At 36.1% G+C, this 25231-nt stretch overlaps 1 protein-coding gene across 1 annotated transcript; it reads left to right on the plus strand.

Moving 5' to 3' along the window:
- Nucleotides 1-350: 350 nt before the first annotated feature.
- On the plus strand, nucleotides 351-24913 carry LOC306948145 (protein SIX6OS1; the record flags this gene model as incomplete). The annotated part of the gene is made up of 17 exons (XM_079537650.1): nucleotides 351-399; nucleotides 710-766; nucleotides 3049-3175; nucleotides 6526-6615; nucleotides 10411-10598; nucleotides 11089-11131; nucleotides 11527-11647; nucleotides 11899-11993; nucleotides 16502-16641; nucleotides 17099-17178; nucleotides 19266-19351; nucleotides 19444-19508; nucleotides 20613-20683; nucleotides 21762-21919; nucleotides 22360-22495; nucleotides 23936-23993; nucleotides 24711-24913. The coding sequence occupies 17 exons, from the start codon at nucleotides 351-353 to the stop codon at nucleotides 24911-24913; spliced, it is 1767 nt and encodes a 588-aa protein (XP_079393776.1).
- Between the last annotated feature and the right edge of the window lie 318 nt (nucleotides 24914-25231).

Genomic DNA, 25231 nt, shown 5'->3' on the forward strand with positions numbered 1-25231 from the left:
TCTGGAGGACTGTACAGAATGGATAAGAAGCTTTTCCATTACCATCACTGCAGTTGATAGGCTTAGTAAACCAGCTGGACTAGAGGCTCCACTTTTTGTACACGAGCATTTCTTACTGCATTCTTCCCACCTTCCAAGAATGCTAAACCTCTTCAACACAGAACTTCTCCAGGAACATTTACCTAAGCTGTACACTTCCTTTTTCCCCAGCTGTGGCTTAGACCTTCAGTAAATCCATTACTACAATTGGTGAAAAATTTGGTTCCATTAAAATGGAACTTTGACTTGTTTATTGTATTAATAAAGCTTTGTAAATCTGTAAACTGCACTTTTCTCCCGAGGTTTACACAATGAGTGACAGACTTGTAAGCAACTTGGATAAACTCCTGCTTGAGTTCGGTAAGTCATTATATTGTATATTTTTAAAGTGAAAATTACCAGTGCACTGCATAAAGTGATATTTTTAACTTTATGCAGTTACATTAACTTTAAATAAACATTTAAATATTAAGGTTTTGATGATCACCTACATAATGATGACGTTACGGAGCAGGGTTCTACAAATTACTTAGTAGCAAAATTGCTTGTCTGAAGGGGGACTTTTAGATGTCTCATTAAAATCTTTGCTAATTGATGTTTGTACAATTAATGTTGCAAAATGTTTGTTTAACAGTTCATTGTAGATAAACGTGTTTATTTTTCTTTTCAGTTTTCCAGCTAAAACAAACTTCTTATGCAAAGGAACATGTAAATCAACAGATAAATTGTGAGTAGTGATAAGATATCATTTTATTAGCTGTTGAATACTCTGTTTCATCAGTCCTGATACATGTCTGAGTTTCAGAGGCGGAAGCAAGCTTAATAATGAAAGCTGCCCAGTGTCCTGCTCTCACCCTGTCTCATCTTTTGCCATCAATACTTGCTCGTTCTCCCTAGCAGACTTTGCTTTTGCCTTCGACTTTTAGCTAATGCTGCTCAGCTGTCTCGTGGACAGCCAGTTTCGTGCTGCGCCATTTCCTGCTCTTACTCAGTAGCTCCTCACAGTTGCTGGCAGTTCTTTGGTTCAGCTGTGCTTGCTCAATACATCTGCCACTTGTCTGCCTTCTCTCTTCATGTTTTTTGTTCTTCCCAAATTTGGACCTGTGCCTCACTGCTTCTTCTCTCTTTCTGTCTTCCTACAATAATGAAAGTTCTCTCAGTTGCTGCAACCTACTCAAGCCTGGTTCTTCTTTTCTGTGGTCGACCAGCTGGTCATTTTATTTGAAATCCCAAACAGTAGCACCAATGGGAAAGCCTTGCTCCAATGAAATTCTTTCTTCCTAGGACTAACAGTATAATATTATGGACTTAGATCTTGGCTGATTTATTTATTTTTTAACTATCCCGCCAGTTGTATCACTCAGTCACAGGAATGGATATAGAGACAACCTAAAGAAATCCGTGCTCATCTCTGCTACCGCACAGGTGGAAGCTGAAGTTCAAGTCCTTCAGGAATAAGAGAGTGTTCTGCATTGTACTGGTGGCAGTATTTCTAATGATCTTAAGTGATACGTCCAAGAAAGTACTTACATATTGAGAGGGTTATCAATATTAGATTGAAGTATTTTGAACATTTAAGCATCTATTACACAAAATCTGGTACCCATAGAGTTCTGTAATAATTCTTTGGTCTCCGTCTGTAAATTTAGAGCTATTTGTGGCTTCAAATTTGTTCGAGCTTACTGCAAGTGAGCATGTTTTAGGTGAAATCCAAAGGCTTAGTAACTGTAGTAACATACTACAGTTGTTTGAGAGTTCAGTTGAAAGTGTGCATGAACTCAAAAGAAACACTTAGACTTCAGGTATTCAAGGTATTAAGACACTGTATATACTCTGGATTACTCAAGATATTAAAATACATTGGGATTCTGTTTTTTGCTGGCTGATGTTTATCTCTGACAGGTACACTTCTCCTGTATCAGCCCAGATGGAACTGCAAGTGAATATGTATCAAATGCTGCAAAAACAGACCGAAAGTTTAGGATGATCTAAAGCTATAGAGCAGTAATTCACACAACTCAAGATAAATCTCAACTAAGATGCCCTCCTTAAACAGATGTGAGGGGGCAGGATGTCTGTGATTGAGTGACTTCAGTTTAGTGGCACCATCTTTGTTGTCAGGGCAGCAGTGATGGCAAGGGAGATTTGGCACAAGTAGTTCTGAACCTCTGTAGGAAAGAATAAGAGATAGAAAACACAGGGAAACAAACAAACAAACAAACATGCACTTCGTTCTGCCCATCGCATTGCAACGTGAATATGCCTGGTAGCTCTCACAGCTTGTACTTGTGAAACAATGCTGGTAACATCCATGTTTTTGGGGATTTGTCATAACAATAGATGCTCCTCATTAATTGGCATCTATTTCCTACTCAATATATTAATCCATCATACATTACATTTTTTATTTGTATTTATTTGCTCCCAATTCCAGCAATCATTTGTGTATATGCTGTTAGAGATGTTTTTAGTTTTCTTTTCTTGAAGTCAGCTTTCCCATTCAAAACATTCTTATTTCTGGACTTCTGTAACATAAAAGGTATTTAAAGAGACTTTTATCTCAAGCAACTCTTGTGCTCCGATCAGTCTCCCAGTTGCAAGCATTACTACAAGAAAAGTGGCTCCCACTGTTCTCCTGCATACTACCTCTAGTGTCTGCAGACACTTGTCCTTCTGTGAACTTTGGAGAAGAGTTGGCATTAACTATTTATAAGCATTTTAATTTCTACCACTATTAATAGCTTTAGTTTCACATGGACTGGGATGGAGAAACAGCACTGATATTTTCTTCCAAAGCCAATTTCATAATATTAAATAAAAATCAGTGTTCTCACCACACAGCTTTTTTTTTTTTCATTCACTTTGTTGTTGCTTTGCTTAACTGCAGGCTGTTTGCTCATCTGCTACTACTGAGACCAAGCACTTAGGAAGAAATTTTGATTCTCTGAATGTAGACTTTTTGTTTCATAGCTATGTTGCAAGCACTTAAACATATTTTTACATTTTCAGTGTATTCTTCAAAAATCACAGAAAAAAGGAATGAAATTGCTAGATTGCAGGAAAATATAAATAACTGCAATGATGCAATTGCTGATTTACGCAAGCAAAATGAGAATTGTAAGGACAGCTGTAATGTGTAAGTATAATGTGAGCTGAACTTTTAGTCAGAGCTGGCATTAAGAGTCAGAATATAAGAATATAAGAATATAGCCATAGAATCACAGAATGGCTTGGACTGGAATGGACCTGAAGGATCATGAAGCTCCAACCCCCTGCCACAGGCAGGGCCACCAACCTCCACATTTCATAGCAGCCCAGGCTGCCCAGGGCCCCATCCAACCTGGCCTTGAACACCTCCAGGGATGGACGGGGCATCACAGCCCCTCTGGGCAGCTGTTCCAGCACCTCACCACTCTCTCGGTAAACAACTTAGCAGATCCTATCCTTTTTGTTTTCTTGCAAATCTATACCTGAAGATAAGTGCTTGAATATAGATGTCCATTGCATGTATTTGAAAAATATTATGGAAAGTTTCTAAGAATGAAAAAAGAAATGAAAGTTGCACCAGAGTCCTTCCGAGGTTTCAAAGTAGCTGCAAAGAGAAGAAGGAAAGGAATCATAAGTGAATGGAGGTTTAGTTGGCAGCTGATTGAATTGATTGTTATTCTGTAATGATTTGTAGCTTTGTTAAAATAAGTTAGGAAAAGATTTGAACTTGAGAATAAAATTTCAGTTTATTTATACTTTTTTTTTTTTTTTTTTTTGCCTCCAATGCAATATAAAATGAACACTTTTGTAAATTACTGGAAACCATTCCATGCTGATTTCTTTTTCTTTTTCTTTTTCTTTTTTTTTTTTTTTTTTTTTTTTTTTAAGTTGTAAATCAGCAATTAGGTAATGCAAACAAGGAAATAAGAAATTAAGGGTGAACTAAAAATCTGACCAAATTTTGAACCATTAAATTCAAAGGGCATTGGCTGAGGTCCTAAAAAGAACAGTCAGTGGCATTAATGTAAAGAGACTGAAAATAAGAAATGACTCAATAAGGGATACGGATATTCATAGAGACTATGCTTGCAGAAGGATGAGATTTTGTCTTAAATTATTGAAAATATCACCCATCAACGTACTGAAAACTGTACTAAACAAGTCCTAGCTGTGAGATCAGACAAAGAAAGTACTAGAATCATCTTAAATTTCTAATATTTATCCTAGTTGATACTCCTGATACTCTGGACAAGTTTCTAACATTGGTCTTGTAAATTCAGATTCTGTATTTGACTGGCAATCATCCTCACAGCTGATTGATTCAGAGATGAGTATCATTACATTTAGTTGCCAGGAACAGTCAATAGAGCTCTCAAAGAAACTGCTTGTTGTCTGGATTACTAGACATCATATTGAGGCACAAAGACTTTGAACAAAATACTGCATTCTTACATGCAACAAGTCTACTGAAAATACAATACATGAGATGTGGATCAAGATACTACTGTGATTTCTAAAAAATCCATAGAAGCCTATTTAACAAAGAACTGAAGAATACTATGACAAAGAAGAAATACATATTCTTAGGAACATAATGACATTTTTCTAATATTTAGCTGCTTGAATGATTCAGGCATGACGTGTTGATCCAAGAGCAAGAAGTGGTGAAATACTGTTGATGAGACCATTTCAAATGTTATCGTTCCTCTTACAGTGTTTTAATTTGTGTTCATGATGGTGGAGTGGATGGAAATATAAAAGAAAGCCAGATGAACACAGAATGTTTCTAATTTAGGAAATGAACTGTTGTCTTGTCCAGCTGGCTAAACCACAGGAAATTTTTAGTGCTTTCAGATAAGTGTGGATAGAGATTTCTCTATACCTTTGCTGATGAAAGGAGGAGCAAACAAATGCAATAGTTATCAAGAGCTTCCATGAAATGGTGCACTTAGCAAACTATGGATCAACTACTTGGATCCTTCATGCCTTGTTCTGTTGCAAAGCTAATTCTTAAACTCTGTGTTCTCCACATGCCTGCAGAACAAGTGTGAATACAAAATGTAACATGCATTTGGCTTGTAAAAGTGGGTAGAGCCTTCTGATCCCAGGCTGGATGTGGCTCTGGGCAGCCTGGTCTGGTGGTTTACGACCCTGCACATAGCAGAGGGGTTGAAACTAGACGATCATTGTGGTCCTTTTCAACCCAGGACATTCTATGGTTCTATGATTCTATGATTCTGTGATTCTATGGTTCTATGATTCTGTGATTCTATGGTTCTATGATTCTATGATTCTGTGATTCTATGGTTCAATGATTCTATGATTCTGTGATTCTATGATTGATCTTTGGTTAATATGAGTTCCATGCCATTGTCGTTGCTCTTTTTTCTTTAACTCCAAAGAAATACATGGAGTTTTCTGGAAGAAGATCACAGTGTTTGCGTGCCTGTGTGCACCTACACATGGACTGTTAGTTTCTGACTTTTAAAAATCTAAGCCCTTAAAACTGTGGCTTTCTGTTGAATCTTCAGAAGGTGTGGTGAAGAAGCATTTCTTAATTACATTTTTAGTGATTAGTGGTGCTAGCCAGTTTGTGCCAAATAATGCTAAGTATCCTGAACCAATGCTGCACTTCCTCGTTGAACTTTTTTTCCAATGAGAAACTTTAATGCTGTTATAGATGTCGATTATGCATGTGTTCTATCACCTGGAGTAAGTTGTTTTTTTGCTCAAGGTTATTGGACTTTAGCAAATTAATTGTCTATCTTTATTTCCATAATGGAAACAGCTGTTTACACCACCTTTGGAGTGCTTGTCCAGAAACACATCCATACTTTCTGTGATTGCACGCTGCACGCTCTCCAGTTTTGGACCATAGGGCATACTCACCCAATGCCCTTTACGTGCCCTACTCATGAATATGCAGCGTAAAATGGACCACATGTCCTCGGTTACTCTTACCGTTGCAGTAGAAAATAGTTCCTTTGCTCAGCTGTGACTTATTCTGCATTTCTTCATTGATAATTTCCATCTCTTTAAATGTAACTTTTTTTTTGTTGTTAACTTGTTCCAAATCTATGTAGGGCTTCAGGTGCTTTCAGGTTTTCTTCTTCTTCTGCCTTTTTGGTGCTTGATGGGATCTATGCAAGTGTTCCTAAAGTTGGGATTTGTTTGCATGTCTCCTAGCTCTGATAGTTCCAGCCAAACTTCATTTATTAGAGATGTTTACATTGCCCTAGAGTAGCAGTATTCTGGATGATGCCATAGAGGCAAAAAAGAACATATCTTGCCAGCAACTGAAGTTCAGTTCTCATCTGCAATTAACTTATTTTCAACTAATCTGGAGCTTTTTACACTAGAAAAATATGTGCTTGACTTTCAGCACATTAAGTGACTTGCTCTAGTTAGCTAGCTAAAGTAAGTTGTTTATGTCTTCTTTTTTTAATTGCTTTTTTATTAGGAAGGACCATTTACACACTTCTTTTTTGTACTTTGCAGCTGGAAGCCCACATATGCAATTCTTAGCAAGCATGAAGAATATGTGAAGAATGAACTTGAAGTTTTACAAGAAGCTACAGAAAATGAGAGGTATCAGTGATCATATGAGATAAGATTTCTAGAAGCAGTGCTTGTTGATGGCAGTGCTGTCTAAATTGATCTGCAAAGTTATGCAGTCTGCATCAAAAAGTTTTGGTAAACATTTCACTGTAATAAAAGAATATTCACTTTCCATTATTAGGAGTTCATCTGTGACTTTGTAGATGCTAGTGAAATAGGATAAAATGCAGCTTTTTCAGATAACTTCCCAAATTTCTATAACAATTTTCAGAACACTGTTTAATTGCCCACAATTTCAAGAGAAGCCCTCTGAATTTGGATAATCATAAGGTAATCAGTGTTTCAGCTTTGACAAAAATACAAAATATCAGAGCATATTTGCAGAAACATATTTTAATTACAGATGGTTTTTTTTAACCATTAGCATGACATGTCTTCACACATGCTGTAATTTCAGTAGTTTCAGACATTCAGGTTTGGAAGACTTTTTGGAAAGTAATGAGGTTCGATTTTTCTAGAAGCATCACATAAATGAACTTGAGCCTTTACTTTCACATCTGCACTAAACAAGATAACTGACGCATTCAAATAATTTGTTTTTCTTTATTTATGAATAATTCTTCAAAATAACTACAAAGCATTCAAGTTCAGTATTAGATCATGAAAAATAGGGCGGGTAGAATCTATCTACCAGCACTGAGTGGGATGAAGAAAAGACCCTGAAAATTTTCACTTAAATTTTGGAAGTGGGATGTGGCAAAGTTAAAGCTGTGAAATATTGTTTAACATTCAGGAAAAAAAAGTCTTTATTTTAGAGAGGTTGCTCACCTTTACTGATCTGCTTGGGAAGAGGAAGAGGTTGGTTAGTTGTGTGTTAAAAAAGTCATGGCAGATCCATCTAGACATCTGGATAGCAGTGCAGGGGTGTTACTGTAGGCAACTGCAATTTCAAATGTTGGCTGTGTTTTATGCTAGTGTTCTTCTTGCAAGTAGTTCAAGACAGCAGAAGTAGAATGCCTGGCAGCATTTAATTAACTCTGTTAGTAGCTGATCTGCCTTCCTCTTTAGAGCTCCATATTTGGTGAAAAATGAAGCTAAATTGGCTTTCTATGAGTATATGAGCCATTTTGGCCTTCACTAATTTGAGCTGACAAGCCAAAGAAGCATTACTTTTAAATTGCTTCTTTAGATAGCTAGTTTCAATTCCAACATGAAAGTGTTTGCTTTTTTTTTTCCTCCTGAGCTTTTAATTGTAAAACATCATGACTATAAACCACGGAATAAATTTAATTCATGTATTTCAAGAAAGTTGTCTCGAGAGACTTCTTTCAAATACAGTCCCTCTATACTGAAGCATTTGCTGCTATACTCAAATCAGCAAGGCGTGCATTCAACAAATTCTGAATAGATAAATTAGGAAGAAAAATAAGTGCATTTAAAACGTTATGTGCTGAATGCCCTTCTTAAGCTGGCGTTTGTGGACATTCAGGACATGCTGCTTTACATGCAAAGATCTTTTTAAAAGATGACTTTAATGTGAACAGTACTGAATTCTAAACAGCTGATGTTCAACTGTGTGAATGGAAGGATGCGAATTACTTAGGAAAAATACTGGAAATAGAGTCAGTTCCTCAAGACTTTTATGCTATATTCCATATGGCCATAAATACTTATCTGTGGAAAACAAATTTTGGGGAAAAAGTGTGTTTAAAGTTTGAGGATGATACTCAGAAGCCTGAAATGTATCACTTGCAATTCAAATTTAACTTTGATTTATATTTTAAAATTTATTTGCAAATGTCAGTGTTTCTTAGCTATTGTTTGTAGAATCTATTAAATTAAATGGAAGTATGTATTATTTTATCTTTCATACCCTGACAGTATACACAAATGTTTAGGAAATCCAATAACTTCACGGATTCCCAAGACTGTCCATGAAAAAAGCCATGAGAAAAACAAATAGACTGATGTCCTTTTCTACATAAAGTTTGGAAATTTCTTGATTTCACAACCTTGAATCATAGCAGTGTTAATCTACAACTTCTTTCCCTTGAATATGTCTGCTGCACTTCAGTCAGTTTAATGGGATGCCTGGAGCATCGTTTTATTTGAAAAATGAGATTTCATTTTCTGCTATGACATTAAAAAATTGACACTTCTTTTGTAAAAGAAGAAGTTTCAACAATTGTGTATGGACAGAAATGTCTCTTGTGCTGCCCAGTCTAACCAGCCAGCAGCCAAAGTGTCTGTTTTTCTGTCAGTCAGTAATAGCAGTTTGACATATAGTTATTCTTTAAAGAGGAATACTGTGATTTACAGTGAGAGCTGGTCCTTATTGCAGGCAAACAGGTGTGTCTGTGCCTTCAGTTGCTGTTATGCATAATGATTTGTTTCATAGAGGAATTTCTAATTAATCTGCAGTGTACTGGTAACGTAATATTTTCACACGTGCTTCTGTTATTAAGCTTTTGCTTTCAAATGTGGAGATAAATATACCAGGCCTTGGTTGTTGTTACTGATAATTTTAAAAACAGTTAATAATTAACTCTTGCTTTCCTGCAGGTTACCTGTGTGTGACATTAACAGTTAGAATCAGTTCCTTTGTTAATTAGTCAGTGTTCATCACTGTGCTTTCCCTACAGACACTGAGTTTGCATTGGAAATGACCTGTAATGCATGCTAGACCTAGCAGCACTACTGGAGTAATAAATGCTTCCCAGTCACACAGTTGAATATTTGATCTGCTGTTTGCAAGCTATCCCGCAAATTCCTTGTCTAATTGAGAAAACAGACCAAAGAATCTTATCCAGAATAGTCACTGTCATTGATTTAGCACAAGCCAATTTCTGTTCTGTCCAATAGTACTTCTTTTTCTCTTTTTTCCAAGCAGAATAATGATCAATTTTCAGCTTTATGTGATGAATTACATCTAATTGCTTCTTATGGCGGTTGTTTTTATAACAGTATTTCAAAAGCTCATTTAAACTTTAACAACGTCATGAAGATTTATTTAATGGGACCTCTTAATTGGTGCTACCTGCTTTAATAATTTGTAGCTATGTTCTCACTCAATGTCAGTGAAATTATATCAGTGTGAGATTAATGTAGAGGGCAGTCTTACGAGAAGCTGAATATTTTGGCTCTTTTCCAGTTAAGCATTGAAGTGTTTGCTTAACCTTAGGTTTGGTAGTCTTGTTATTTTAGTGTGACTGTTGTGTTTGTGTGAGGCTTCCCTCAATCAGATAGCTCAGCATTTCTGCAGCACTGCATCAGGCTGATCTAAATCACAGAATCATAGAATGGCTTGGGTTGGAAGGGACCTCAAGGATTATCAAGATTCAACTCCCTGCCACAGGCAGGCTACCAACCTCCACATTTGACACTAGATATATATATATAAATACTGTATGTATATAAATACTGGGTGCTAGGCCAAATGATCCTTTACTGAAAGTTTGATACAGCTCCACTGATACAGGTGGAGTTGTGCCAATAAGCAGAAGCAGAGAATTTGGCTTGCTGTGAGTTTCATTAAACAAGGAAGTTTAATTAAATGAGGAAGAACCATTTGTCATCTGTCAAGCTACCTTCATGGTATGGTCTAGATTCCTTTCAGAATTATGGCTGTTATATCATGAATGTATTTTTGCTATGTACAGCACAGTTTTCCATGAAAACAGATGGAAGAAAACAAAATGAAGTTGAATAGAGACATACTGAAAAAGTACTCTGATCTTTTCCAGAATAACAGCAAGTCTAACTGAGATGATTCCATTAAGTAATAGCTTTCCTTTCTAAAAGTTATCTAAATTATATATTTTATAGGAAAATGTATCAAGATTACATAATCCAGTATAAGGAGACTCTGAAGCAACACCGTGAAAAATATGCAGAAACTGCCCTTGCACAGGAATATTACAAAAAAAAGAAAGAGGTTGAGGAAATCCAGAACAGAATTCAGAAACGGTCTGAACAATATAAATTGAAAGAAGATGCTGACTTGGACATGCTTGGTACTGTTATTATCAATGCTTATGCAGTAGAGCCTTTTGCTGGTGGACTGCATGTTACAGCCCTGTACAGAAATCCATTTATTGATTTATCAGAGCTTCTCTTAAGCTGATAAAAAAAATCTTCATTTTTGTTGTACCATGTTTAGGAAAAAAAACTGTAGCAAACTGAGATTTGGAAGATGAATTTAGTTGGAGTATACATGCTAATGTTCTTTCCTCCAACCTGTAAGTGTAATGGGGAGAGGTTGGCCAGTGGGCTTCTTAGGGTAAAAAAATCAACCAGTATTAGTTTAGAATTAGCTTCTCAAACACTTATTTACTTGCTTATTTACTTATTGTGCTATTTTAAATGTCATTACTTTCTGTATTATTGCTATTACTTTTATGAGCTATTACACAATGGTAAGTGTTCCTGAACCATTAATTTAAATTGTATTTGTAGAGAAAATGAGACTTGTTAATGTTCTGAAACAAAATTTTATTTTTACAGAGCCTGCTCCTTTTAAATCCATTAATGACTGGGCTTTGTATATGTATCCTTGAAGTGTAATGTTAATACAGTTTACAGGAAGGAAAGTTTATATTTAACTTTCACAGCTTTTGATTTAAAAATATAGTAATTATGTTTAGAGTGGCAGCACAGCCATTTCCCCATGGGATAACTGTAGGTCAAATAATAGTTTTTCAGTTAAATTTGCTGGAACATTTTGAGGAAGATAATTGTAGTTCACCTTATGACCTATCAGTCAAAAAGCTTCATTAAAGAGAAGACTGAAGTTGGATTTGGAGACTTTCCTAAGAAATGTGGAATAGTCAGGGCTTTCTGTCACTGTAGAACTTGCACTTACAACATAGAACTGTGAGGGACCTGATTATATCCCCTTCTTTAATAAAATCATGTTGCCACGTATATTCCTTAATTTGGAAGTGCTTCTTTGAGACAAAAAACACAGGAAATGTTAAAGCTTGCTGAAACTGCTACACAAGAATCAACTGAACTAGAAAAAGAAGCAGATGAAATAGAAATGAAAATTAATTATTTTAAAAAAGTAAGTGTGTATTATATATATGTAGGTACTTATACAATTGACTTGCTGAAACAAAATAGTAGTATATTTTCAAGCATATGAGCCAACAGGATGATACTAGAATTAATGATTATTCATTATTATCATTTTGGCTACAAAAAAATTCTGCTTGCACTGATTCATCAGTTTAGAAGCCCTTTGCAGCAAGTAGCTGTATCATTTTCACATTTTTTTATTAAATTGTGATGTTTATTTATTCTTTTTCTTTTAAGACATTTGAAGAGACCACAGAAGATCAAAATAATTCAGAAATGATTGAAGGAAAAAATCTGAAAGGTCTAGAGAAACCAAAGGAATTTAAAGAAAGGTGTGTTTTTAGAAATTCTTTCCTTCTCCTTGCTTTCATCCAGAAAAACATCTCAATATTCACACAAAGGTGGCAACAAAACACAAGTTGTTGCTGTAGAGCGACTAGCAAGGTTTTCAACCCAAGACATATGATTCATTTACATAACTTTAAAAGAATCTTATTTCTTGGTGTTCAGTGGTGGCAAATTTCTATTGCCAGAAAATCAGTGTTACCTGGAAATAACTATTCAGAAGTATTTTGTGAAAAACTTTGCTCCTCACAGCTTCTGCTAATGGATCTGTGTGGATAGTTTTATGGCTTGTAATTACAGTTACAGTGACTGTGCAGTCCAAAATAGAATACATTAACTATACTGAACAAGTATTTGGTGAAAAGTTCAGGGTTACAAATGTCATTGCCTTCAGCTCCAAACTACTCTTAGAAATTTAACACTTAATTTGGTTCTTAAAAGCAAGTGTGAGTGAAAGTTTCATTGACAGGATTAATGGCTTAGTAAATTAGTCAGTGGTCATTTACAACTGGGACTCGCTTTAATTTGAGCTCAATTACAGTGGCTGAAGTCACCATCAGGACCATCTTGCACTCATCTGGATTTCTTGTGAGTATTAAGACATGAAACTTAAAACTGACTCTGTTGGACAAAAATCCGAAAGACTTAGTCCAAATGATTTTATGTCATGGTGTGCTTGATAAGGGTGCTCTTCAGAGCTCTGAATTGGGATTTAGAGGACTATATGTACAGAAAGCTGTCCTTTTAACTGTCTCCTTCCCCAGGAATACTTTATTTTTTAATATCTTCTTATAGAACCCTGTATTATTCAAATGATTAATTTTTCATTGTTTAAGATCTTACACCAGTTCTGCCTTCTTATCTAAATTTGGTATGATTGGCAAGATCTCAGAAACACAGGGAAACAAGAAATCCATGTAGTTCTAAGACTGGGTGAAGAAGATTGGAAATACTCCCTTAGAATTCTCAAAGGGCTCCAAGTATGTTCAGTATGCAGAAAATGCCAATTAAAAGCATACTATAGAGGGAGGAGATCTCTGTTTTGGGCACGGAGGTGCAAGAAGTACTCAGTGAAACCACTTTTAGAAAGGAATCTGCAGGGTATTTGCTGGACTTGCCACTTTCATAAAGTTACCTCTTTCATAAAGTTTTCAGGTGCTTGAACCTTCATCAAAAATTGTGCTTTGATTGTGCACAAGTAGATCTTTTGATGCTCTGCTGAAGTTCCATGGCTTACATCATGGTTATAAGATGCTGTAAACATTTCACACCATTCTAACTCACATTGCTCTTTAACCTCCATGTATGTGTTCATGTGATATAGCATATACTACCAGACCACAACCTGATTACTAATTAACATTGCTTTTCTAGAGTAAATTTTAAAGCATATTCTTGCCAAAGTTATGTAAAACATAAGGGCTTATGGAAAATGGTGTAAAAGTTGTTTTAAAACATCCCTCGTTAGTGTATTAAAAGAGAAAGGAAGCACAGAAATATCTGAGTAACTACTGATGGTAAAAATTGGAATATTATTAATCTGTGATTGTAATCACTGTGGAAAGAAACAGAAAATGTACTAAGACAATGATTCACATGAATTAAAACCTTTGTAGACTCAAATCAATATAGAAAAATATAACAAGAGAGTAAGGGTACCAAAGGCAGGAGCTGTTGTGCAGTCACTACAGGGTAATTCCTGAGCAGAGAGATCTTTGTAAAGCAGGAGGTAACTTCATTTTCTGCCACAAAAGAACAAAAAAAGAGTTGTATTGTGAAAGTCCATAAACTGATGCAGAACAGCATGGAACCAGCAAACGTCAAACAGAACAACAAAAGCACTGAGCAGAATAACGTACAAATTAATACCCATGGAATACTGTAGAGGGCTACAGGATAAGAAAGGAACATGAAAGTTAACTGATAGCTGCTGGTGTATATGTTCTTTGGGCAGGAGGATGGCAGTGGTAAACATTTTGTCAAAAAGATTGGAACAGCTGCAAAACACATTAGTCTTCTGATGCAACCTATTTTCTTTGAGTAGTGGACTTCTGTAGTGCACCAGTTATATTCAACAAGTATCATAGTTCAAATTTCCATACCAAAAGTCCTCATCAGTGACCAAAAAGGAACACCAAGTAATAGTGTATACCTGGTTAAATTTTAAAGTGATTCGGACAGCTCTTGTGTCTTGAACTTTTTTGAAGCCTTGGATTGTGTTTCTTGATTAAAGATGGTATTACACAGAAATCTCCAACAGTGCTTTGGTATGTATCATCTTCATTCCCTATGCTTTTCTGGAATGCTTAGGAGAGATTAAATTCATTTATTCTGCAATCCTGACTGTTTTTTTTTTTTTCCTTCATTTTGATTATGCATTAGTTCCATCTCTGAATACCAAAAATACCTTGTGTTCCAAATGAGGAGTTTTTGCTAAAACTTCTTCTAGAGGAAGAAGTTCTGTAGAGTATGATTTCAGTTCCTTCTGTGCCTTTGCATTACAAGTGATAAGACTTCAGCGATCAAATAAAAGACTTTGCAATATAATTCTTGTGAAATAATGTGAATCTGTTTCTGGACTTCTAAGTATAAACATCAGTGAAGAATCACAGAATCATAGAATCAAAAAGACTGGAAAAGACCTACAAGATCATCCAGTCCAACCATCCCCTTACCAGCAATAGTTCTCACTAAACCAAGTCCCTCAACACAATGTCTAAACGTTCCTTGAACACCTCCAGGTTTGGTGACTCCACCACCTCCCTGGGCAGCCCGTTCCAGTGTCTGACCACTCTGTTGGAAAAGAGTTAACCCTGTACTGACCACAGCTACTGCTAAGGAAATGAAATTTTATTTTGACCTAAGAATATCTTTTTTTGCACTTTAATAAAAACTGAAAATATTACATGTTTTGCCACATGGATCGAGATAAAGATCTTTTGTCCACTCAGATGTCTACTTACAGTGAAGCAAAAAAAGGAAGACAAATGATGTGTCTTGTTATTGCAGTTCAGAATATTTTGACTTTCTGCAGTTTGATTTTTTTCCCAGTAGTTATTAATGTCAGATATCTTTTTTTTTTAAAAATAATTATTTGGGTGAGGGAAGGGAGCAGATGTATTGTGTGTTTATGAAGTTTAACTGCAGGTCCTTTTGGAAGTTTTTGTTACTTAAAAAAATCAATATCTCAAGAGTTTCTGACTCCTGTTTGCAACTCTACCATCAATCCATCCTTCTGAATAGATATGTATTGTAAAAGAATGGTTTATCTCCTGTATGGGAATTCTTTAGAAATACAGGGAATTGTCTGCTGGGTTTTACAAAAGCACACAGAAACTGACTCCAGGAACTTTTAAAAACACAATTTGGTATCCGAAGTAAGTAATGTAAAAGGATTGGTTACTGGCAATCTAAATCATGACCATCAGCAGCAGCCTTGTTCAATTCATTTCATTTTTGAATGACTGTGATAAAGCTGTTCTGAACAAGGAAAAGCCATTTCAGCCTGGGTTCTGTGCTTAGCTCTGCTTTGACTAATCCTAAAGTTCTCCACATCTGATCTTAAAGATACTCAGTCATATAAACATTTTTTTGTAGTATGCAGGTGCTGTAAATGAAAGATAAAGATGCTTTTAAATTATTTCTGTTTGATATATGATTTTATTTGTCATAGTAGGTGGTCCATGGTTTCCATAGTTTGTTAGATCCAGTATCTTAATCAATGCTTCTGGTTTGGCCAATGCTTCTGCTTTAGCCAGTAACGTTACTTATTTTACTCTTTGATACCTTACAAAGTTCATCTTCCTTTTTACCTTATTTGTGAAAAATATCAAAAAAACTGGAGCACAGAAGTGCCAAGCAAGAATGTCAGGGAGGAAATAAAATAAAAAAAAAACATTATTAAAAATAAAAAAAGGGTAAGTGATCCTGTGTCTGTTTCCACTCCCTATGTTTGTGCTTAAGTCCAGGAGCTCCTTGTTGATCCATGGAGGCCTCCTGGCATTCTTTCCTGGCTGCCTTCCTTTTTCTCAGGATGCACGGCTTCTGGGTTGGAGGAGACAGTCCTTGAATACTGTTCAGCTTTCTTGAGCTCCTCTTCCCTCCAGGTCTTTCTCCCATGTCACCTGCCAAGCAGTTCCTTGAAGAGTTCAAGGTCTGCTCTCTTAAAGTCCAGAGTAGCAAGCCTGCTGTGCACCCTCCTTAATGCACCAAGGATCTTGAATTCCACCATTTTGTGGTCACACTCCACTATTTCCTGCCATTTTCTTTGATACCAACAAAATTCAAGTCAGCAATGTTATGATGATCACTTTGGTACTGATGCATGCCCTTTGCTTTCAGTGATATTCTATGGTGTTCTTTAAAGGGAAACTAAAGTCTTATTGATAGCTGCAGCTGAAAAGAGCTAGAATCCCCCTAGAAGCATGCGTTTCCCTTGAGAACTTCACTTATTTGAAGCTGTTGGATTTTATGATTTCCAATCTTTTTTTTTTAGGATATTTGAAGAGAGTGAACATCCTTCTTTATTACATGAGAAACATCAGCTGTACAAACCATTACAGCTCCCATGCATTCCTCGGAAATCAGTCCAGTCTTTACAGACTGCTAGATTCTCTATGCAGCAAACAGAAACAGGTGCAATGTGCTTCTAATTATCTTTTTTTTTTTTTTTTTTTTTTTTTTTTTTTTTTTTTTGTGAGAATTTTGAGTTATTTTTGTGTAAATAAATGGGAACCATGGCAATGAATATTCTCAGCTGTTTTCACTGTGATGGATGTAGCTAGGCTTTCAGCAGAAGTCGGGTGCACACCTGTCTGTGTTCTGACAACCTCTGATTTCTCTCTCATCTGTGCTTTGAGTAAAGTGACGTGGAAGATATACCTAACACATTGCATCAGAAAAAAACTGAAGCATACTTCTGGGAATGTTTGTAAATATATGGTAAATGTAACTATTATTTGTAGTAATTTGCTTGGAACTTTCACATTTTAGCTCTTCATGAGCAGTAAAATTTGTATACTTTGTTGACAAGTTCAGTTTAACAATGCAATGCTCTGGATACTGAATCCTGTTTATATGTTTGTAAATTCAGGGAGAGAAGAAAAAGAAAATCCTAAGGAACAATCAGTTGCTGCTAGCAGTTCTTCCAGCCATGCAGAAAATCCATCACAGGTATGAGTAGTGCCACTGGTAAAATGTGAGACTGTTTAATCTGTTGTATGTGGTTTAAGTACAAAATACTTCAAACACACCCACTGCTATTTTGTCTTTCATAAAACTTGTTAATGATGGGTTCAAGATGCTGAAGACTTGGTAATCATAAAATTCTTTTTTTGATGCCATTTCTAACTCAATTGAAATTGCTTAAGTTATTATAAAATGCTTCATGTTATTACTGCTAGTCACATTAAACATTCTAGTATTGCTTCCCTGCAGGGAGCCTGCTTTAGCAGGAGGGGATGGACTCAATGTTCTCTTGAGGTCCCTTCCAACCTCTGCGATTCTTTGATTCTGTGTGATTTCTTTCCAAACTTGGTGTGGACTGTATGTCCAAATAAATAACTTCTGTAAGAGTTTTAAACACACAGAATTTGATTGTGTGCAGCAAAGTTTTGGAATTCAAGAAGGAATATAATCTTCTATTACTGATTCATCATCAGTCATCTACTCTGTGGGAAGGGATTTCACTGAGGACTAAGGATGTAGGATGCTCTGTGGGACTGTCTACAGTTTATCCAGAAAGAAAAAAAAACAGAGAAGTAAAACCTCAGTAGCATTTCTTTGTACACTTAAGAAGTTCAGAACTGTGTTTCCTTCTCTATCCCATAACTCCTATGACTTTTTTTTTGAAAAGGGGAAGTGTATTGCAGCTCAATATCCTAAAGACACAAACACAGTAAAACAACCCAAAAACAAGCTGGAGGAATAACTTGCACAGTCACAAAACAACACAAAAGAAAACCCACACTAATAAAAACACATTAGGTGAAAGAAAATTAACAAGGCTGATAGACTGTTGAAGTATAAAAGGAGTACTGGAAAAGGTGGCATCATCAGAGATAAATAGTTTGCAAGTATTTTTGCTGTGCAGCAATGTGGGGAAATGTCCATACTGAAACTTTTCCTCATAAGGTATGTGTCACTGGTCCTATTTCAAACCAAATGTCAGTGAAAATTTGCCAAGTAAAAAAGTTAACAGCTGTGATTTGCTTATAACTTACCAAGGAAATCAAGGTTATTGTGAGTGCATCATCAAATGCTTTAGGATTGAGCTTGTGGGACCAAAACCACCTTCATTAAGTAAGACAAGACAGTATGAAATGCAAGAGCTAGACTGAATGAAGCAAGACCAAAGTAAATTTCAGGTAGTTGTGATTTGTGGCAGGCTTAGGGAGCTGAACATGATGAAGTAGATGGAAGGGTTGTTGCCAGGGTAATCCAGATGAGGATGGCTATCTGGGACCTAGAATTGCACGTAGAAAACAGTGGGAAGCAGTAAGTCAAGGTTAAGCAAACTTTAAGAAAGGTGACAGCAATGGGGAGAAGATGGAGTAGAAGAAAAAGATTGGAGGACAGGAGGTCTTTATGCTTCCGGAAGGGAGCTGTAAACTAAAGAAAGTGAGTGGTGGACAGATTCTGCACGTCCAGTCCTTTCGTCCCCTACCCTGATTCTATGATTCTATGATACGTTTTGCAAACTAAAACCAAACCACAACTAGCAGCTCCCTGTGAAATAATATGTTATCTCATGCTAAGGCATAGACTCCTAGAGCCACTCTGCCATTATGGAACAAATACATGCTACGTGTTTGAGTCAGACCTTCTGATCTGGCCAATGTCTGTGAGGGGAGTGTTTGCATGTTACCTACAGTTGTTCAGTCAACCTGGCAGATTTAATCCCTTCTGTGTTTTCTGACTTTGGCCTTAGAAGGTGGAGACAGGCCTGGCTACAGCAGTAGTAAACACGAATAAAGTTTGTAAATTGTGTAATGCTATTTGTATGACTGAAAAGTTAGTTATTCACCTTTAGTTATCAGTGCTGTAATTGCAACTTTATTAAAAATAACAGATGTGGTTTTGAATAACATGTAGAAAAAATGTTAAACTGTAGGTAAAGCAGACAGGCAAAAAAAGTTGCATAATTCCTAAAAAGAGCTTAACTGAGTGGATTTGTGGACAAATTAAGGACAAATTGGAAGGATATTGTCAAAGTAACAATTTCACGTGCTGCCTCTCTTGAATTTTTCTTGGTGTTTTAGATGGTTATTGGTACTGATGCGACTACTAATCTACAGGTTGCCCAAGTTCCATCAACAGCAAGTTTTCAAAGCCAAACGCAGTTCAGGTAACTTTTCTCTAATGAAGTAGCTTTCATTGTAGAGATTAAAGTTTATGGAAATAACCCACATTCAAACAAGTGTAATTTTTGTCTTTTAGACTGCTACGGCCTCCAAAGCAAGTGACTGCTAATCAACAGTATGAGAGTGAAAAAAGTGTAATAGGTAAAGTGCCACTGCTGTCCTCTGATCAGATGTGCTCTAACTGTATGCTGACCACATAATGATAAAACAGAATATTCTAGAAGCCACACTGTCACTCTGATATGAAGTGGACCACCATTTGTTTTCCTTCTCCACTTTATTTAGTTTTAACTTGTGAGTACAGCAGGCAGAACTGAGTCAAGTTTAAATGAAGACTGAACTGCGCAGTAATGTGAGATGCATTCTTCATCAACCACTGCTAATAAAGGGAATCCCCCAGAATTTCTAGTAAATCCACACTCTTAGTCTCAGCTGTTTGGGCAAAATGAAAACCTGTTTGCAAATCTACTGAGAAGGCATGAGGAAATGCAAAGAAAAGGGCTATAGCAAACAAATATAGGAATCTTGAAGCACCAGACTAAGATCATTAAGAATGAAAACTGATATAAGAAATACACACAGAATGCTTACAGAAACAAAATAGAGAATCTACAAATGCACCTGTAGTTTCAAAAATCCAGGGCACTGAGTTTTAATTTAAATGCACTTTTTCCTAATTACACTGTCCATTAAAAAAATTAGAGCCCATTTTTTTCTATAAGTAGAATCTGAATTATGTGTCTTAAAACACAAGATCTTAACTTACAGTGTGTGAAACATTGCGTGGTCTCATGCTTAGAGCAGAAATTTGAGTAACATTCTTCTCATTTCTTATGCTAGCTTTTGCCCAGGTCTTTAAGACATTTCTTCAGTCTCATGGACATGCTTTTTATACTGTTTCCATGTGGTTCCTATTGACTGGTGTGGGCATTCTCAGAGTGCAACAGAAGGACTGGGCAAAAATAAGCACTCTCAGGGAATGACAGCTGAAGTTGAAGAACTTACCAGACAAAATGAAGCAGCCTTAGTATAGCTTTGACAATAATAAATGGCAGAATAGGAGGAAAATATTATGAAAATTTGCCACAGAGTGGGTTATTATGGAAACTACAGTCAGAACACTTCCTTATCAATAGCAATGCCAAGTTAATAAATCTTTTTCAAGGATTCTTCCTCACCATGTAATTTTTATTTATCCATTTAAAATGCTGTTATAATATAAGGAGTGCTGTCTTCTTTGCATAGAAGACCAAGAGGCCAAATGTGATGATAAAGAAGCAGGAGATGAGCCTAAGGATTCTTCTTACATACCTCAAGTAAGCAGAGCATTTTAATGTCATAAGCAGTTATTTTATTTAAAAATCTACATCAATCTAGCTTGATGTATTTGAGTCTTTTGGCAAGAACTAATTGTAATTCTCAGGAATTGTCAAAATGACTCATTGTAAGGCAACCAACAGAAGCCATTCCTTCTGATTACTAGGAGAATGACCTTGAGCATATCAGCATTCTGTGGTTTTTTAATGTTACCTTGACAATGGGACATTGAGGACAACTGTCCTATGCACATGATAGTTTCTAGATAGAACTGTTGTGTGATGTTTTCATCTGTGTAAGATAAGATACATGTTTGAACATTTTTTGCATTTATGCATTTGAAATTCACTTCTCCCACAGAAATATAGTACAGAAAGTAGGCTCTGTGCTGGCCACAGATTCTGAGTGGCTGCTTTTATTGGGCTTTTATTACTTGAATGGGAATTTAGGCTCCATGCCATATAATTGAAGCCAGTTCTGTGTACACCTTGCATATGCAGGTGATACTGAGATCAAGTTTGAGACACTCAGCGTCCTCTAGCTGGCTTACTACAGGCTGACACCCACAGGCAAATGATGGAGAACAATGTCTTTAAAACAATGTTGAGTTTAGTGAAAATTACTCCACAGAATCCAAGTGTACACTCTCAGTTAACATTTCCTGAAAAAGAGAAAATATTCTTAGTGAGATAAAGCATACTCTGATGGTTTGTTCCTTTAATTTGCTAGGAAATATCAAGAGGATTCCAGTGTGACTTAAAGCATAAGCTAAGAGATGATTTAGAAAGAAACCAAGGCATTGTTTTCAACCAACTCAAATGTTTTTTTTTGTGTGAATGAAGGACTTTCATATATAGTTTCAATTGGAAGAAGTCAATTTTTAGTTAGTTAAATTAAGGTTTCAGTTGTAACTGTGGTGAATATGTAACAGGAAGCATTTGATTAAATTGCCTTTATTTTTCATGCAAATAAAAACAACTAACCTTAAAACATACAATGAGCATGCTTAGAGAAACGGACTAACACTATTTTGGGAAATTACATGTGCCATAAATACTGTTGTATATTTCTTAACAGGACAGACACACGTATTTTAAGCCAAATGAGAATAATCCTGACACAGCTGCAGAAGGTGCAGAACGTTTTCTAAGAGCACCTGAAACACCGGAGTTTGTTGGAACACCTGAGTCAAAGGGGAAGAAAACCCAGTTTTCCAAAACACCTCCATTTGACTTGTACGAATAAAGCTTTTGTCCAGGTTTCCTAAGCAAATTTGTAATGATGCTTATTGTTCCAGTATTTCCAGAATTTTTGAAAGGTGCTATAGAAAGTCTTTCATAGAAAGTTCTTCCAAAAAAAAAAAAAAAAAGACAAAATACAAATTTTTTCTAAGTTAGACTTTGTTCTTGCAATATCATTTCTACTTGAATTGTAGATTGCTTTTCTTTTGACTGTTTTTTTAAGCAATTTTTTCTTGGAGCGTGAGAGCAAAAGGAAGGGAATTGATTAAGAGCACCACCTTACTCTGATGTAGAGGGTTGTGTCACCTGTTATGTGTTGCAGGAAGCAATTATTGATGGAAGCTATAGAAATGTAGGAAAGTCAGAAAGAAAAAAAGCCACCTGTGCTACTTTTTAAAACCATTGATGCAGTTTCTACCTTTTTGTCTTTACAGCATTCACAACATGGGCTGTGAAGAAGCAGCATCAAAATCTCCTGCTTTCTTTTCTCTTTTGGGCATCTCCCAGAAGTCACCTGGCTTTAATTTGTTTGATTCTTCTGTATTTGGGGCAGAAAATTCATCTGATGAGGTAAAAATAAGTACTTAAGAATATTAAATTTCCAAAAGCCAAAACATGCTGAGGAAGTAATAATAACAGTGAATGTTTTTTTTCCAAACCAGACTGCTTTTTGGCAAGTGTATTTTAAGAGCTTGCTTAATTTTACACTGGGTATCCTTTGAAAATGATTATCTCCTTATCTGCCCATGTGATGACCTCTGACCAAGTGTGAATCTTTCTCATATGGCTATGCAGATGCACAGATAGCTAGATTTACAAAAAGGGTTTCTGACTCAGCATTGCAATGCAAAATTGTAGATACTACTCACATGAGTATCCTGTATGGTTTTGTTTGGCTGTAGCAGGGAATCAGTCACTTAAAATGTTAGGTTTTTATCCTTCATGTTTCCCACAGTGTGGAATATGAAGGGAAGGAAAAGTTCATCCATTAGGAATGTTAAAATGTAAGTATGTACTAGCAGCTATATTTAAATTCAAGGCAATAGATAGGTAGCTAATTGAAACAGAGCCTGGAACCCTGGTAACACTTCTTATCCTTTGCCTAACTACAGTGCTCTAGAGTAATTTTTTTTCCTTTCTAGGCTAGCAATATGTAATTGGATATTTGAGATAGGTGTGCATCAGTGTGGAGTGCATTACTTAGGTATCACTCGCTGTAATGAACATTCAACCCTCGTGCAAATAAGGGAATGTAATCCAGGTATCTCAGATTTCAGTGGGTGTGCTGAGTCTTGCAGTTACTAGGTGAAAACTGAAGGAGGGAAACCACATTTTTATTTTGTCTTTAGTGAAGAATGTGTCAGTGATGCTACCTGGCATCAGCAGCGTATAGGAGAGAATAGGCTGGTGAGTAGTTTGTGAATGGTTTAGGAAGGAGATGGGTGTAGGTAAAGTGAAGGAAGTGTGTAGGTAAGTTGTGTAATGCTCTCAGAGCCCATGCTATACTGTGAAACTCAGGAATTGAGCAGTGTCTAGCTGTCACTTTAATCTGTGGTCAGATGGGAGTTTTGAACTTATTTATCCATTATAAAAAGAGCTTACGAGCCCTTCTGAAGTGTAGTAAGTGCTTATTTTATCATTCTTTCTGGCCACGTCAAATCCTACTGGGAGGCTGTAACTGCTGTTTCTTAGAGGTTTTCTAAAATTCTGCAGAATTAAATATTTTTGAATCTTTTCAGGTTAAAAAACAGCAGAAAATCAGATCAGGTTTTGGCCTGTGTACAATCTGATATTTTGTTCCAGAAGGTCTGAAAGTGTGCATTTGTAGATATAAACAAAACATGAAGGTTATTGAAGAGCTTACCTTGAAACTTCAGGGATTGACATATGAAGTTAAATTTAGAAACCGATATTCACTGGGAAAGTGTCTTTTTCACTGATCATGTGTCAGCATTAGAACTTAGGTTTTTTCTTTCTCATTTGTTAAATAAAATGACTGTTACATTTCAGATAGATGAAGGTTATTCTGTGGGAAACTTGAATCCCATGTCACCACATAAAGATTTTGGTAAGTCTAAAAGTGGAAAGAATTAGAAAGTGTTTGTGTATATCAGCTGTATTTTATTTATGTTTATATGGCAGGTGAGCTCACAATTCTGCTTAACGAGGCACCTTTGGTTGTCTAAAAAATGCTCATTTGTTGCATACTGATCTGTGATAACTCTGCTTAGTGGCTTGTTATGTCAATTTGTATTTTGAATAGCTTAGTTTTATTCTCAAAATACCTGTCTTATGGGATTCGAATGTCTGAGATGTCCTGAAAAAACAGGTGTGAGAGAGTGCTTCAAACACACCTCATGCAACCCCTGCTCCTTCTGAGATGAACAGCAAGAGGGGAGAAAAGATTTTAAGTGTCAAAGTTCTGTAAGCTTTTTCACTCCTAAAAAGAACTCTGTTCTGTTAATGTAAAAGTTATAGTACTTGGAAAATGCAGTTTTTTAACTTAAAGCTACGAGCTTGGTGTTGGAAGAACAGATCTATTGTTTCCCTCTCCCCACAACTGGAATGAAAATAGTTTACGAATGATGAGAGAAACCTAGATCATAACTTTAAATCAATGTAGGTGCACAATACAAAAACAGTACAAGTGAGGCAGGAGAATCAGACATTGTAAACCATATTTTCCTCTGACACTCAGCAAGCGTTGGGAGTAAAATATTATTAAAGAAAAGTATGCTGAATGCAGTAAAAATTAATCTAGTAATATATTACGTATTCCATATAGGAAGCTTATTTGGGAAATCAGAAAGCGAGGACACGTTTGCCTTTCCCTTCCCTTTGGAATCAACTTCTCATGCTTTTGGAGATGGCAAAGATGAGTTCAGTTTTCCATTTGCATTTGGACAAGATCAAAGATCATCGCAGTCTCCTTCTGTGAAAGGTTTTCATTCTTCCTTGCAAAATACAAAGCCATCTACATTCTTTTGAATACCTCTGACTTCCTTTTAAATTCTTTTCCTGCTTAGCCTTGACAAATGCTTCCGTTTTCATAAGTTAAAGTACAAAGCATTTCACCTTCTTTCATTTCACATAACCACACATTATTGCAATTGCTGCAAGAGCGCGTGTGCATTCATCAAGTGCGTGCTTTGAGATGCAGCTTTTATTTTTCTTATTTCTTTTCTAAATATGTTGTTTTCATAAAATGTTATGATCTACCTAAACTGTCTCTTGGAAGTAGCAGATATGCCATTTTAAGATAGCATGTGGAATAATTATTTCCTTATCTATGAGAGCCTCCAACTT

This window comes from Tetrao urogallus (genome assembly GCF_951394365.1).
Source record: "Tetrao urogallus genome assembly, chromosome: 6".
Taxonomy (NCBI): domain Eukaryota; kingdom Metazoa; phylum Chordata; class Aves; order Galliformes; family Phasianidae; genus Tetrao; species Tetrao urogallus.